Raw genomic sequence first — 16,816 nt, 5'->3', positions numbered from 1 at the left:
GAGGGCACCTGACTATACTTTCTGTCCATTTTCTTTCACAGGCAGGGAAGTCTCACCTTTATGTTGCGCACAGGCCTTGACGCCGGTCCTTTGCCTTGCCTGGAGTACACTTGGAATTCCTGCTCTCCTGACAAACTATCGCCGGCTACCTAAAGCCACCCAGGCCTACGGTTTCCACCATCCATCACTCAGTGTTTCTGCTCTACTGCTGCTCCACAGAAACATCCACCTTTTGAGGGGGGTGATTATCCATTTTTAACAGTTTAATATTTTAAACAAAATATATACCCAAACCCTCTATTACAGCTATTTACATGTGCAAAAAATATGTCCTTTCATTGCCCACCATTCATACTCACCATTTCATTGGGATGGACCAAAAACAAATAGATGCCCGGATGTTTGTCAAAAACCTGAAAGGAGCAATTAGCTTGTTCCATCCGACAAAGCGCTTCAACACATAATTCATCTAAACAGAAAAATCAACACAGTAAATATAAAGACATAGATCTTCGCTTATCAAGAGTTCCTAAATCTGGCTCTTTTGCTTGTTCTCTGAATAAATAAAGTTGTTCCTTTTTTTTTAAAATGAGGCATTAAAAAATGCTGATCATGTAACAGTGTTTACCTATCTAAAAGCCTAACCCAGTGTGACTGATCATCGTGTGTTCCGATAAACTACCCTGACTTTACTGATACTCCCTTCTTTTCTTACACTTGGTGTTAATTATATCCACAGGGTATCTTCTTAGAAGTATGGATATAAGTCCAGTTCCATTAGGATTCTACATTTTGATCCACATGGACTTTGTTTAGCACTAGTGATAAAGTGAGCTTTCCCCCCAAATGACTATTTTGTCCTACTCTGATTTATTGAATAATCCACTTTCTTCACTAGTTTGAAAAGCTACCATCATCAAACAAGCTTCCCAGACATGGTTGGTTCATTTCTGGACTCGATGCTGTTCCACAAGTCGAACCATGCTTGCACTGTTCTGATTCCTGCTGCTTTATGGAAATCTCTACAGTACCCTTTCAGACGTGTCCTGATTAGACTCCCACTAATCTACCCCACCTAATGAATCAAGTCTGCTTTCTCGAACTTCAAAGAATATTGTTAGCGATGGAGACTAGCTTTGGGAAACAGTGATGATAACACGAAAATCATGAAGGAAGCACTTGGGTATTGATGGCTTGTTTCTGTATCTGGTGCTGGCTACACAGGCGTGTTTGGTGAAAAATCAACATTTATATACTTTTCTTGAACAGAGTATCCATTAATAAATGCTTGAAAACAGACTTGTTAGAGTTTTAAAACTTAATGATTTAGAACTTATTTAGAAGGAACTGATGCATGTCAACAAATCCTTAGATCTACTTTTCAGTGTGCTGAAAATACAGAGAATAAAGAAGTTAAACAACACCACAAGGAAACAATCTAAAAAACCCAGAAAGTGCATTATACATACATTACAGGGTAACTATATGGTCTCAATAAGTCAAGGTTATGGCAATAAATAAATAAATTTGTGTGTGTGTACAGGTCAACTATTTTGCATTCAAAGAGATGTACAAAATATGAACCAAGGCAATGTATGGTCCCTGAATGGGTTCTTATTTAAACAAACCAGCCCAAAACCTCATTCTGCAACTAGGGGAAGATCTGAATATGGACTAGATACTAGGTAGCTGAAAGTCACTGTTTTTTTTGGTGTGTGGGGGGAAGGTATGGCTATTTTGTTAGATCACAAAAATGTCTTCATTTTTATGAGATTCATATTAAGAAATGCAAATATAAATGACCCAAATCTAGGCAGCCATAATATGGCACACCGTAGTAATTAGTGAAAATTACTACAAACCAGTAGCTCTCAACCATGGATAGTTTTGCCCTCAACGCTCAAGGGACATCTGGCAACATGTGGCAACAGTCCGGCTGTCCTCACAGCAGGGGCAGTGGGAAGAGCGGAGAGCTACTGGCACCTGGTGGACAGAGGCCGGGGATGCTGCTCAACCTCCTACAGTGGGCTGCGCAGCCCCACAATGACGAAGCACCCAGTCCAAAATGTCACTATGCCAACGCTGAGAAACTCTGCTACAGACAAATTACAAGAATGAAAATTAACTTAAGGACAGATGAGTAAGTGTGTGATACAGCAAATACAGCAAGACTTTAGCCACTGTAGAACCTACATGATGTACTTATGTGTTCACCGTATCATTCGCTTTTCTGTATGTTTGGAAACCTGCATACTAAACTGTTGGGAAAAGGTAAGAAGTATCCTAATTATGTGTTTAACAGATTTTCAATACAGATAAAACTAAGCCTTTACAATTCTTAAAAAAGACTGATAAAACTTGTAGAACACTCATGATACTCACTAACACGCTCATGTAAAAGCAGATAAGGGTATTTCAGTATTTCAAGAAGAGGAACTCGAAGCTTATTTTCAAAGTCTTGGCCAGTAAAGTCAAACAGCTGTGCCTCTCCATTGTTGTCTACTATATACAATTCATCATCATCTCCAATTTCTGCCTTCATGGATTTTTCAAAGTGATTTATGAGGCGTAAGGTTTCTAATTCCCATAAAACCTACAGAAAAAGGAAAATAGGTAGTGTGCTTTATACCTTATTAACAGACTACTGGATGTCATGACGTTTTTAGAAAGCTTTCTAAGTATAAAAATACAGAGGTTTGGGGGCTCCTGGGTGGCTCAGTGGGTTAAAGCCTCTGCCTTCAGCTCGGGTCATGATCCCGGGGTCCTGGGATCGAGCCCCGCGTCGGGCTCTCTGCTTGGCAGGGAGTCTGCCTCCCTCCTCTCTCTGCCTGCCTCTATGCCTTCTTGTGATTTCTGTCTGTCAAATAAATAAAATATTTTTTTAAAAAAATACAGAAGTTTATGGATGCCTGGGTGGCTCAGTGGGTTGAGCCTCTGTCTTCGGCTCAGGTCATGCTCTAAGGGTCCTGAGATCAAGCCCCACATCAGGCTCTCTGCTCAGCAGGGAACCTGCTTGCTTCCCCCCCTCTCTCTGCCTGCCTCTCTGCCTACTTGTGATCTCTCTCTCTGTCAAATAAATAAATAAAATCTTTAAAAAAAAATACAGAAGTTTAAAGAAATAGTAAGTATCACATTAGATTTGAAGAAAACAGTCATTAAACAAGGCCACTTTTAAGATATGAGTACATACAACATGAGATGTGTGTAAACACTGAGTTTTGCTATAAATATTTCAAGATCCCTTATCAAAAGGGAATGACGTGGAGCCTGGATGGCTCAGTTGGTTAAGCCTCCAGCTCTTGATCTCAGGATTGTGAGTTTAAGCCCTAAGTTGGGTTCCACGCCCACTCCCCCAAAGAGGTGGGGGGATGAGAAGTTGAAGCGTCTCTGTCAAAGGCATGATCAGGCCTTCTCTGTCTTCAACGCCACGGTCCATCCATAAGTACCCACCTTAAAACATTAGCTGTAGCATAAAGACACTGGTTAGGTTCATAACTAGGAAACTCTGTAAATGCAAAGGTTTTCTCAACAGATTCGTTAAGTAATCAACCTCTCCTCCTTTCTATAGATCCATACATAACTCAACAATCTGGCTGTGTTTTTCATGTAATAAACCAAATAATCAAAGCCACGTGTTTTAAATTATGTTTCACTTTGGTTACTATGACCAGCAAACACACCCTTAGAAGTTTATACCATTTACCCACTAAAAAATGAAAGAAGAAAAAGGAATAAAATAACCCAAGCCATTCAGATACATGAAAGTAACACTACCGAATATACAGACTTAAAAACCTAAACTGAGGGGCGCCTGGGTGGTTCAGTGGGTTAAAGCCTCTGACTTTGGCTTGGGTCATGATCCCAGGGTCCTGGGATCAAGCCCCACGTCGGGCGCTCTGCTCAGTGGGAAGCCTGCTTCCCTTCCTCTCTCTCTGCCTGCCTCTCTGCCTACTTGTGATCTCTGTCTGTCAAATAAAGAAATAAAATCTTTATAAAAAAAAAAACTGAAAAAAACCCATACGTCACTTCTTAAGGCTGTTTTATATCACAATGACTAAAAGTGAAGGATCCTAAAATTCTGCTTTAGGTTTCCATTCAATTCCGTCAATCCTGTCTCCTGAATGTTTCCAAAAGAGTTGAGGCTTCTCCTCTTCGTTGCTACCAAGCTCTGAAAAGTACTGTCCATCGGATGTCAATTACCTCATGCAGGAATGGCAAATCGTCCCTTGCTCTGTGGTATTCGGCCACACACTCTAAGCAGTAGCAGAGGTCTTCATCAGCTGTTTGAAACTCGCCGGAGTGGGTCCTGGATGCATAGCGCTGCAGGAAGTCAACGGTGGAAATGCCACCTGGCGTACACCAACAACATGTGCTCATTCTGCACCTGCATCCAGAAAAGACAACCGCTAAACACTAAAGACAAGTAACGACACCTCAGGCCTCTTCTGTGGGACTCTCCTCTCCAACTTAAAACGTGCCTCCACCACTTCGAGAGAAAGTCCTGCTGCCTGGCTTATCGATTACTGCCTAACCTCAAATCTGAGCCCGCTCTGAAAAACTTTATCTTTGACACATAAAAAATGTGATGAAACGGAAGTTCTTTGTTAGTAAAGAACATCATGAAATACACAACTGTACTATAAAGCAAGCTCAAAACTGTGTGGTACGGATAGAAAATTACAGAGACAAAAACTTGTCAATGCCTTCAACGTATAGATTTTGGAGTTTTCTAGTGATGAACTGGAGCCAAGTCAAAAGTTCAGGGAAACTTTACATTCTTAGAAGACATTTTTCCAGAAATTCATGGAAATACAAATATCCGTTAAGTATTAATCCATACCAATAACAAAAACACAAGAGAACTTTCTCTGATTTAGAAAGAACAGATACAAGAATCTGCACACATTGTGTATGAACTGCTGCCCATAACCCACTGTAAGCTGTATTAGCTACAAATGTTAACCTATTGCTACTAAGTTTGATATTTAACGATTTTTGACTATCTGCAACTTCCGGTTTGTATAATACCATCAGAGCCTCCACCATCCAAACTCATGTGGAAGGGTTAAACTAAACTAATTTTCCGAATCCTAGCAGTCTCAAAAAGAGCAAAGTAACAGGACAGTACCAAGAGCAGGAGGAAATCCCAAGAACCACACACATCAAAGGTTTTCATAAAGACACACAAATGAGGAAGGTTTATCAAAACTACAGACAGTGGGGCGCCTGGGTGGCTCAGTGGTTTAAGCTGCTGCCTTCGGCTCAGGTCATGATCTCGGGGTCCTGGGATCGAGTCCCGCGTCGGGCTCTCTGCTTGGCAGGGAGCCTGCTTCCTCCTCTCTCTCTCTCTCTCTCTCTCTGCCTGCCTCTCTCCCTACTTGTGATCTCTATCTGTCAAATAAATAAATAAAATCTTTAAAAAAAAAAAAAAAAAAAAAAACTACAGACAGCATGGAAATGCGTGGATTAGCAAACAGTTCAATGGAGGCCAAAATCCAAAGAGATCTCCAATTCCAATGAAATGTAATAGAAAGAAGATACTCTGTTTTTATCCCTAACTAAATGCATATACAAGTAAATACGAAGCTCGCCATCAGTAAACAGTGTGTCATAGCTACACATGGCTAAAAATACAAGGGGAGCCTCCAAATACCATAAAGAACTCAAAATCCAAAAGTATGTGGGTGTGTCAAAGAAATAATCGCAGTCAACCTGAAAGAGCTCTGGATGGTCAAAGCTTTTCGAAACAATTTGATCAACAAAATGAACAATGTAACTGTGGGTTATAACGCATAGCATAGATGCGCCTGAGTCTACAGGGATATCAATAAATGACTGCATGCATAAACTAAGGTGGGCGACCAAACTTCTTTACAGAAGAATTCCAAATAAGACCTATAGATACTCTCCATTCCAAGAGGTGGAGCTTAATCCCACCCCATCTTAAGTGTGGGCTGGACTTGCTGACTCACCGCCAGAGAAGAGAGTACGGAAAGGGAGATCCTGTGGCATTACAGTGGACACAGCTGGCAAACACACAGTTAACCAAGTAATCAAGGCTCACCTCACTGCAGTTGATAACCCCTCGCCTACTGTACGGAGGAAGGAACTTCAAGCTGTAGGATGCTTCTCCAAACCCACCCACCTCTACGCAGGAGAAAAACATCAGACAAACCCAAAGTGAATTGTCTAGACAGCTATCAGCCAGTCTGCAAGAGGAAAACCACACCCAAGAATGAAGCAAGTGTTCTTTCATACGGAAATGATTTATTGGGAACTGGGCCAAAAAATATCCAAGCCTGATCTTCAGAAATTTGACCTTAAGGGAATACAAGCTGGTACAGCCACTTTGGAAAACAGTGTAAAGTTTCCTCAAAAAGTTAAAAATGGAGCTACCCTATGACCCAGCAATTATACTGCTGGGTATTTACCCCAAAGATACAGATGTAGTGAAGAGAAGGGCCATCTGCACCCAATGTTCATAGCAGCAATGGCCACAATAGCCAAACTGTGGCAAGAGCCAAGATCCCCTTCAACAGATGAATGGATAAAGAAGATATGGTCCATATATTGAATGGAATATTACTCAGCCACCAGAAAGAATCAATACCCAACATTTGCATCAACATGGAGGGAACTCGAAGAGATTATGCTAAGTGAAATGAGAGAAAATTATCATATAGTTCCACTTGTTTGTGGAACATAAGGAATAGCATGAAGAATATCAGGAGAAGGAAGGGGAAAATAAAGGGGGGAAATCAGAGGGGAAGACAAACCACGAGAGACTATGGACTCCGGGAATCAAGCTGAGGGTTGTAGAGGGGTGGAGATGATGGGTATTAAGCCCAGGGATGGGTATTAAGGAGGGCACGAATGGCAGGGAACACTGGGTGTACACGCAAACAATGAATCATGCAACACTACATCAGAAACTAATGATGTACTGTATGGTGACTAACATAATAACAATTTAAAAAATGAAACCTGACCTTAAACTAACTATCCAACGAATATAAAATATCATCCTATATAATGGGAAACAAGATGCAAACCCAACTGTAAACTATACACTAACAACTAAGTCCACTTCATAACTGGCCGTGACATCATCCTCAAGGAGCTGAAAACGGGTTAGCGGGACATAAAAAAGTCCTACCTTTTTTAATGTGCAAAGCACAGACATACATCAAGTCCATAAGGAGATATATAATGTACTGGTGGTTTAAAATTCATGGGCTATTCAAAGGAAAGAAATGTCTAAAACATTTCTTTTCAGGGAGGGAAAAGGAACAATAAAAGATTAAGAAACACGGCCAAGTCACTGAATATCTAGATACGGAAACCCGGCAGTGTGATGATTTTGAATGCATTATCATCCTAAAACTCAAGAGTGAAAATTCTCTGCTAACAGGAAATCAATGACATCTTGATAGAAAGTGTATTTCACTGCTGAGGGCTTTTTGGTATAATGCCAATTGCTAAAATAAGCTGATTTTTAAAAATTTCTTTCCTTATTTTTTTTCCTTTATTTTCTTCTCATATCATTGATTGAAGAATTATATAGAAATTCGTAAGTAAAATCAAATACATGCATTTGTCTTGTGAATCTTTTAAATTTAAGTACTAACTATGCTTTCTTCACACTTCTGTAAAGAACTCAGGGTGACTTTCAACATTAAAGCTGAAAAGGACGTATAAAAGGGGACATTTAGAAGACATACAGAAAAGAACATTAAAAAGGAGAAATCAAAACTCATTTAGAAGAAAATTTCACTAAGTCCCATATTAGAAGCTCCCCCAAAACAGAGCAAAATAAATAAATAAAAATAATGTGAGTTACACAGTCCTCACTTGAAAGACAGAAAAAGTATGCGAATTCAGCTGGAGAGTCCTACTCCTTCCTGACCTAATTCTAATTCAATTACATCCTGCTCACGTGTGCGGCAAACTAGGGAACACCAGGTAACATAATGGATACTGTGGTTTTGCAGAATATAAAATTATTTTATTCAAGGAAGAGTTCCTTATATCTAAAACGCCAGTAACATAAATACTATGAAATTCAAAGTCTGCAGAAGCTGTTTTCTTCCAGTCTCATTCAAAGTGGGGCGTGAACTTAAAGATCTAAGATCTGAGAACAGAAAGTGAAACTCCCTGGAAATTTCTCAAACATCATCAGTGGTGTCAAGCAGGATTTGTGCAGTCAATCAAAACTCTGGAAAAACTGAGGACGTGAAGTACAAATAAACTAGTATAACTTTAAAATAACTAACACTTAACGACAACAACAACAAAAAAACCGCTTTCTGCTAAGAAAATTAAGAAGTCGTACTTCACTCACTCAGAAAGCTAGCCTACTTCCATACCCCAGAAAGCAGAACTAAATTTTCTTGCCTGTCATGTAAGAGATGAATGCCAAGGGCTCTACAATACAGAAAACAGTGCGACAGAGCATGTCAGCAACAGAAACAGTTTCGAAGATTCCTCTCAAAAGGCCATAAATAGGTGGTTATGTCGCCAAATCTGAAATCATCACTGGCCTGATACTTTCGCCAAAAAAATCTAAATGAGGTGTATCATGTCTCTTTTAAGGGAAAATGGCAGACAGGTGACCATAAATCCTGTTCAGTTTTTGCACAATTCAGATCTTCTGAAAGTCAGTTTTGTTGATTTTGTCGGATTTTAACAGCTTGGAACCATTACGGAGTCAGAGACGGTGGTGTCCAGGGACCCCTCTCACTGCAGAACAGAAATAAGAGCCGCACTCTGGGCACCACCAGAAAGAGAGTGGATCTGTCAGAAATACAGGATGCTTCACCGACTTTCCAGACTTGTCCTGAAGATACCTTTCTCAATATTAGCTGGACAGAAACTTCAAAGAGCAATCACTTCCCTCTACCCTTCTCAGCTAAACTTCTTGAAAAAGTAATCTCGATTCACTTCAACTCCTTGGCCATGTGGCTTCAACCCTCACATTTCACCGCGTCTTCCCAGAGTCCCTAGTCATCTGTCTTGGCGAATCCCAGATGTTCTTCCCTCGCCTCCCCTGAAGCATGTGCAATGCCCACCATCCGTTCTAGGACGACAGACCAATCTCCTTTCGCTTCCTCTATCCCATCTCCTTCACAATCACTTCCTTTTCTCTCCCGAGTTTCCAAAGGCTTGCCTCAGCACTCCTCACTCGTCATCCTCTTTCTGCGTGACCGAATTCAAACCACGCTTCCATTACCACCTGTAATGGAGCCGCCCAAGGACCGAGGGCGCAGGCACCACTCTCAGTGTGGTAATTAACGGAGCCACTCAGTCAGTGACAGCCTAACCTAACCTACAGTTTCTGGTCAGTATCCAACCCCACGAAGCCAACCTCAGCTGACAGCCACCTCAAAGTCAAAACAGAGTGAGACCCTCCCCTTAAATCTGTTATTTACCCTGTGTGCTGACATTAGGATCCCTTCAGTGCTCAAATCAGTCACCTGGTAATTATCCTACATTCTCCCTCCCTTAAGCCCCATGTTCATGAATTCCGTCAAGTCCGTCTCCCTTACTGTATCTGCACTTTACTCTCAGGGCCGCGGCCACCGCCGAGTAGAATGAATATATTTTCACATTCTGTGTGGATCACAGGAGCCTAAATATCTCTGCCTCTGGCTTCCTCCACCACCCATTCTCCCTCCAGAATGCGGCTGAAGGGCAAACCAAAATCTGAGTTTTGCATTCTCACAGTCTGCGGATCAAGTTCTCATTTCTGACCTCCCCACAGACGGCCTCCCTAACCTGGCTTTGGCACTTCCTGCCACTCTCCCTCCCTGGCGCCTCCGAAAACTCTTCGTGGCATGCGGCATCCCCTGCCTTTGTACAAGCTCCTTCAACTGCCTTCAACGTCCGCCTTTCATCCCTCTGCCTGGTTCTTCACCCGACATGCACATCGGAGTCACCAAAGGAACTAAGAGAGGAGATAAGTAAAATTCAGATTCCAGTTTTTAAAGGAAGGTCCCCAGTGATTCTGATGAAAAGATCTGAGAGCTTCCTGCGCACCTGGCGACCCTGAGTGTCACCACAGGCCTGGGCTTACAGACCCATCCTCTCCCGTCTGCCTGGGAGGACTTCTCCGCTGACCTCTCGGGCCTGGCACGGGTTCCCATCCCGGCGCTCCCAGCGCTCACTGGGGCGGTTCTCTTTGGTCCCCCAGTCCCCACCCCCACCGGCTCGTCCTCACCCATCCCGAGTCTGTTAGGGCGAGGGCCTGCCGGGTGGGTTTCTACTCCAGTGCTTCACACATATCAAGGGACGGGAAAGTGTCCTAACGTTTCTCTAAAAAAGAATTACCTGGGCTAGTGGCGTACGGAGAAGTGATCCTCAGCCGAGATTCCGAGGCTTACTCGGGAGCGGGTGAGGACTCGCACTCACACACACCCAGACTCTGGCCCCACAAGAGCATTTCTGGAATAAGACAGAAAGCGTCCTCATCAGCCCTGGGAGGTGGAGGCAGACGGTACCAGCCGGTCAAACGCTCGGGCTCGGGAGGTCAGCCGGCGGCCGGCCGGGGCAGCGCTCCGAACCCGGTGCGTGCGCTTCCGACTCCGCAGGGGACGGCGGGCACCGCGTCCGACACCCCCCAGGTCCGGAGAGCGGGTAGCCGAGCCCTCGGGCCGCCAGGACTCTTCCTCACCGGGGCTTGTTCGCCCTGCCAGCCCCGCGCCCGGTTCCCGCCGGGCCGAGCGCGTCTTCGGCCCCTCGCAGCCCCGGCAGGCGGGGAGGCGGAGGGAGCGCCTCCGCCGGCCGCCGGCGCCTCCAGGCCGGGAGGGGGGCCACCCGGGACCCGCAGTCTCTCCGGAAGGGGGAGGCGGTGTCCCGCGAGCCCCCGACGGCTCCCGGAAGAAACTACGCAGTGGCCAGCCCAAAAGCAGCTCGCACGACACCGCAGAGGAGACGACGGCGAGGGAGGGGCGGGGGTCCCGACGCCCGGGACCCCGGGCTGCAGGCGGCGCCCGCGGGCTGCTCCCGCCTCCGGCGCCGCGGCCCCCCAGAGGGAAGCGGCCCCGCTCGCGCCGCCCCTCCCCCACCCGCCCGGGCCTCACGCGCCGCGGCGGTTACTCCACGCGGCCCCGCGCGCACCAGTCGCGCGCGAGCGCTCGAGCCCGTCGCTGTCCTCACCCCGCTCGGCCTAGCGTTGGCCGTTAGCCCACCTCCATGCCTCCGCTCAACACTCGGCCGAGGGCGGATGCACGGGCCCGGACCCGGGCGCCTCCGTTCCCCCTCGGTCACCCAACCCGGGGGCGCCGCGCGCGAAGGCCCCGCCCCCCCCGCGTGCGCGCGGCGTTGGCCCAACGCAGGCCCCGCCCCGACTGCCGCGGGCTTGTTTTGGTGCGCCGAGGGGCGGGGTGTAGGAAGAGGCGCACTCGGGCTCCGCCGCGAGGCCGAGACGTTGACGCCACTTCCGGGCTGCCGGGCTCGGCCAATGGAGGGCGTCCGTGTTGCGGAGGGCGGGGCATTGGCTGCGGAGCGACGAACGCGGCCCCGCCCAGGACTTGCTTCCGGTAAGGGCCGCACGCCGGCCCCCAGCCCCGAGGCGCTCGGGCTCCTACGCTCTTGCCTTTTTGGTTCCATCCCTTGTCTTCTCTTTTCAGCGCCTCGGGTGCTTCAACACGGTGTGCTACAGATCGAGAAGGAATTTTTTTCCGTTTCTGATCGCCTTTAAACACCTAAAATATAATAATACGGGATCACCTACTTTGGGGGCGTAGAGACCCCCTGGACGACAGCCAAAGGACACCCGAAGCGCTGTGGAGACAGCAGCAACCACCACCGGGAAGCCCGCGCGGTGTTGACGGCCCACCCCGGCCTCGGAGGGCGAGGGGCGTCCACCTGCCTCCCCTCACGCGGCGGAGGCGGGAACGCGCCGCAGTGGCCGCTGCCGGACGACGCTGCGGAGGGCGGGAGCGGCGGCCTCCGCGCAGGGGCCGTCCCGAAGACTGAGTGGGCGCGGGGGCCGTGCGCGGCCGGGGAGACCCTCCCGGCGGGGGGCGTGGCCCGGCGGCCCCGCCCCCCGCGCGGCCGTTGCGGCCCCGGAACGGTCCGCCGGCCGCGCGACGGCGCGAGGCGCGACCGTTACCCGCCCGGATTCTCGAGGCTTCGCGCCGCCCCTCCCCCGCCCCGAACCGTTACAGGGCGGCGGTCGCTACCCGCGTGAGCGCGCGCCCCCCCGAGGTCCGGCCGGGCTTCCTCCGGCGCCGGCGTCGCGCCCGCCGTGCGGGCCTGGCTTCTGGCGGAGGGCGCCGGGGCGGACGCGGGATCGCCCCCGTGTTCCCCCGGGGCCCCAGGCGCGCCCGCGGCTGCACGTCCGGGGCCGGAGGCTGGGCTGGGGCGGGTCTGCGAGCGGCCGCGTGGGGGTGGCGAGACGGGTTTTGGCGGATTGAAGGAGGCACCTGCCCGCGGCGGCAGAACGTTCTCGACTCACGGTCGGCTCCGCCGGGGCGTGTGCCCGCTGTCCGGCTCCGCGACTTCCCGCAGGTTCGGACACGCGACGCCGGGGCCTGTGTCGCCCTGACCCGGGGCGCGCTGCGGAGCCCGGAGCCTGCACGACTGGGCGGGCAGCCCCCGCCGTCGAAGGACCCCGTGCCGCCGGTTATGAATACAGAATGAGCAATAAAATGAGTATTTGGAGTGACTTGCACCAACTACACGTTTTTTAACAGAAAAAACCCACTAATGTAAAAACAAATCCCTCCCCCCAAAAACCAAGCTTCAAACACAGCTCTACTAAAATTGTGTATTTTTGCCTCCCGCACTTTAATTGCCTCAACCATGAGGTCGAAGCTCATTTTCAACAGCGAACACAACGGGAATGCAGTCTTTTTCCTCGCGAGGGCGTGAAATTTTATTAAGAGTTTATGAAAGTTTTGGGGCGCCTGGGGGGCTCAGTGGTTAAAGCCTCTGCCTTCGGCTCAGGTCATGATCTCAGGGTCCTAGGATCGAGCCCCGCATCGGGCTCTCTGCTCAGCGGGGAGCCTGCTTCCTCCTCTCTGCCTGCCTCTCTGCCTACTTGTGATCTCTGTCAAATAAATAAATAAAATCTTAAAAAAATTTTTTTTCAGTACTTTTGGCATGGGTGGGTGGCCAGTTGGGAGTCTGACTCTTGGTTTCAGATCAGGTCATGATTTTAGGGTCCTGGGATCACGTGGGGCTCCACGCTGAGTGTGGAATCTGAGATTCTCTGTCTCCCTGTTCGGATGCTCTGTCTGAAATAAATCTTTTTAAAAATTTCAGTACTTTCTCCAGTTTGATCATACGACTCATCCTTCATCATCACTTCCATCATCAACAACCCGAGAATCTCTTGCTCATTATTTCTATTTGAAATTGATCTCTTGGGGCGCCTGGGTGGCTCAGTGGTTTAGGCCACTGCCTTCTGCTCAGGTCATGATCTCAGGGTCCTGGGATCGAGTCCCGCATCAGGCTCTCTGCTCGGCAGGGAGCCTGCTTCCCTCTCACTCTCTCTGCTTGCCTCTCTGCCTACTTGTGATCTCTCTCTGTCAAATAAATAAATAAAATCTTTATAAAAAAAAGAAATTGATCTCTTAATGAATTACTGAATTTTTGGTAATAATTTCTACTGATTTCAACATCATTCATCTTCCCTTTACCCTCATAATCCTTCAATTTTTGTCAACTTTATGTAGTTTATGTAAAGTTATACACAATAAAATAGAGATTCTCAGTACATGGTTTGAGGACTTTTAACAACTCCATAATTTCATGTAACCAACTCCAAACATGATATAAAACTTTATTTTTTTTCATCACAGAAAGTGCCCTTGGAACAGTCTTTAGCAAATCCCCTTCTCCACACTCACCCAAATGGAACTGGGGATCTCATTTATATCACCTTACCTATCACCATAGATTCATTTAGTCTTTTTCAAACTTCTTTTTTTTGGGTGGGGGGGCAGAGGGAGAGAGAGAATCTTAACCAGTCTCCACACTTGGCGAGGGGCTCAAAGTCACAACCCTGAGATCATGACCTGAGCCAAAATCAAGATTCAGACACCTAACTGAGCCACCTAGAACTCTAGATGCCCTTAGAACTCTTTTTAATGGGATTACATGTTATGCCCTCTTTTCTCAGTCTTCTTTTGTTCAACATAAAGTGTGTGAGGACCAGAGATACTGCATGTATCAGCAATTCATTTTCTCTGTAGAGTATGATATCGTTAAGTGAATATACCACAGTTTTTCTGACTCATCTACTGATGGCTACTGGGTGATTTTAAGTTTTCTGCTATGACAAATAAAATTGTTATGAATATTACTGTACAACCCTTTCAATGGGCATGTTTTCATTTAACTTGAATCAATAACCAGGGAGTGGAATTGCTACATTACAGGGTGTGTCTTTATAACGTTCCAAGAACTTACAATCCACTTTCCAAAGCGATTTTATCACCTTACATCCCTATAAGCAAGTGTAAGATTTCCAGTTTCTCCACTGAAGCTTTTAAACTTCAGTCACCCCATTGGGTTAAAAGTGTACCTCATTTGTTTTTTCCTGATAACTAATGATGGAGAATATTTTGTCATGTGCTTCTTGGGAATTAGTATATTTCTTTGAGAATTGTCGCATGAGTTCCTTCGACCATTTTTTTTAAAGGACTTAATTTTTTTAGAGCAGTACCTAATTTTTTTAGAGCAGTTTTAAGGTCATGGCAAAATTGAAAGTACAGAGATTTCCAATATACTCCCTGCCCCCAAACATGCATGGTCAGCCTCCCTCCCCAGAGGAGTATGTTTGTTACAACTCATGAACCCACATGAATACATCATTATTACCCAGAGTCCATCATTAACACTGAAGGTTCATGCTTGGAATTGTCCATTCTACCGAGCTTGGACAAATGCATAGACAGATACGCATCACTATATCCTAGAAGGCTTTCATTGCCCTAAAAATCCTCCGTGCTCTGCCTTCTCATCCCTCCCCAGTCTCAGCCCTGCCAGCCACAGATCTTTTTATTGTCTCCATAGATTTTCCTCTTCCGGAATGTCATATAACTGGAACCACACAGTATGTAGCCTTTTCAGATTGGCTTCTTTCACTTAGTAATACGTATTTAAAGTTCCCCCACGTCTTTTCATGTCTTGACAGCTCTTTTTTTTTAAGCACTGAATAATACTCCATTCTCTGGATGTACCACAGTTTTATCTATGAACCTCCCGAAGGGTCTCTTGGTTGCTTCCAGGCTTAGGTAATTATGAATCAAGCAGCTACAAACATCTATGGGCAGGATTTTGCATGGACATAAGTTTTCAGTTCACTTGGATAAATATCAACAGCGCAACCCCCGGATCCTGTGCTAAGAGCATGTTTAGTTTTGTAGGAAACCACCCACCTGTCTTCCAAAGTGGTAGTGCCGTTCTCCGTTCCCACCAGCAATAAATGAGAGTTCATGCTCCACATCCACCAGAATCTGGTGGTGTCAGTGTTCCAGATCTTGGCCTAATAAATGTGTAATAGCATCTCATTTTAATTTGCAATCCTTTGATGACATAGGATATGCAGCTTTTTTTCATACATTAATTTGCAATCTGTATATCTTCTTCGATGAAGTGTCTGTTCAAGTCTTTAGCCCATTTATTCATTAGGTTGTTTTTTCTTATTTGTTTGTTTGTTTGTTTAAGAGAAAGAGTGACAAAGAGCGAGAGTAAGGGAAGGAGCAGAGGGAGAGGGGGAGAGAGAGAATCTCAAGCAGGCTCCATGCCCAGCACGGAGCCCAACATGGGGCTCAATTTCACGACCCTGAGATAATGACCTGAGCCGAAATCCAAGGAGTTGGATGCTTAACTGCCTGAGCCACCCTCCCCCCAAAACAAATAAACAAAACAAAACAAAAAACTACTACCAGAAGTAGTAGTTCTACATGAAATTCCCCCCAAACACATCCCCAAACTATCTGCCACCCTTCCAATGCCACCTGCCCTAGAAGTGACAGAAATTTAAATCAGCTGAAACTGAAATATCACACTTATAAAAGTGTTTTACCTCCTAATGCAGCAACTTCAAATAGAGTTTTCCCCAGTATTTGGTGGAAAACTTGGTCCTGGGCAAATAGGAGGTGAGGTATTACTATCATGACTGAGCTGAATTTCAGTCCCATGCCCTTCCATTCCTTGTCCCCGAGGCCCTCCGCAACCCTCCACATCTCTCCCCAAACCTTCCCCGAGCAGCAAGGGTTGGCAACAGGTCCTTTTAAGCCTTGGATCCATGAACACAGAGCCTGGGGTTTTGGAATTTGCAAGAGTTAATAAATGTTGCCATTCTGGAGGAAATTACTGAATGAAACATTTTAAACTATAATCCTGATACCAACACATCTTAAAGCTTTTACAAAAAGAAACATGTCTAACCATCAACTGCAATTCATTTCAACTCACACCATTTTATGCAAATATCCTCAGATGGGGGTAGAGGGTATCTCATACAATGTGAGAGCCGTAGGGCTTCCAAGAAAGCCAGAGGGCTTGGAGCTGGTAGGGGCCTTCTAGCAGCCCTCACTGTAGGTCCCCTTCTCCCCTTAGCTTTACCAGCAGTCCTGAAACCAGGCTGTCCAGCCTCCTCTGCTTGCAAATGATGGTGACCCCCACAATGAACCAGCCTGTGCTGATGTGTGACCAAGCCCGAGTGTGACAGGTGTTCTTCGGTCCCAAAGCGGAAACTGCTCAACAGAATCGCATTTTCAGGAAGGACGTCAGTGCTCCGCAGAGGCAATGACCGGTCTGAGACAGAGGAGAAGGACACGCTTCATCCTTCGATCTGCCGAAT

The 16,816-nt window shown here is 46.5% G+C and overlaps 1 protein-coding gene across 6 annotated transcripts in view; it reads right to left on the bottom strand.

Annotated features, from left to right (window-relative positions):
• Positions 1-11,287, bottom strand: part of SETX (senataxin) — an 82,733-nt gene extending 71,446 nt beyond the window's left edge. For 2 of the 6 annotated variants that reach the window (XR_006820693.1, XM_046022022.1), the window contains exons 1-5: positions 11,155-11,249; positions 10,327-10,440; positions 4,201-4,384; positions 2,383-2,593; positions 360-469 (exon numbers count right to left, since the gene is read on the bottom strand). Coding sequence is in view for 5 of the 6 variants with exons in the window: in XM_046022022.1 (XP_045877978.1) it covers positions 360-469; positions 2,383-2,593; positions 4,201-4,377 (498 nt within the window). In the remaining variant the exon portion in view is untranslated. Of the gene's footprint in view, positions 1-359; positions 470-2,382; positions 2,594-4,200; positions 4,385-10,326; positions 10,441-11,154 lie in introns of all 6 variants that reach the window. The other 4 variants (XM_046022019.1, XM_046022018.1, XM_046022021.1 and 1 more) reach the window with 4 other exon arrangements.
• Positions 11,288-16,816: the final 5,529 nt, after the last annotated feature.

Source organism: Meles meles, chromosome 11 (genome assembly GCF_922984935.1).
Source record: "Meles meles chromosome 11, mMelMel3.1 paternal haplotype, whole genome shotgun sequence".
Classification (NCBI taxonomy): domain Eukaryota; kingdom Metazoa; phylum Chordata; class Mammalia; order Carnivora; family Mustelidae; genus Meles; species Meles meles.
Note: the sequence above shows the minus strand (reverse complement) of the source record. Positions and strands in the feature narration are given on the sequence as shown.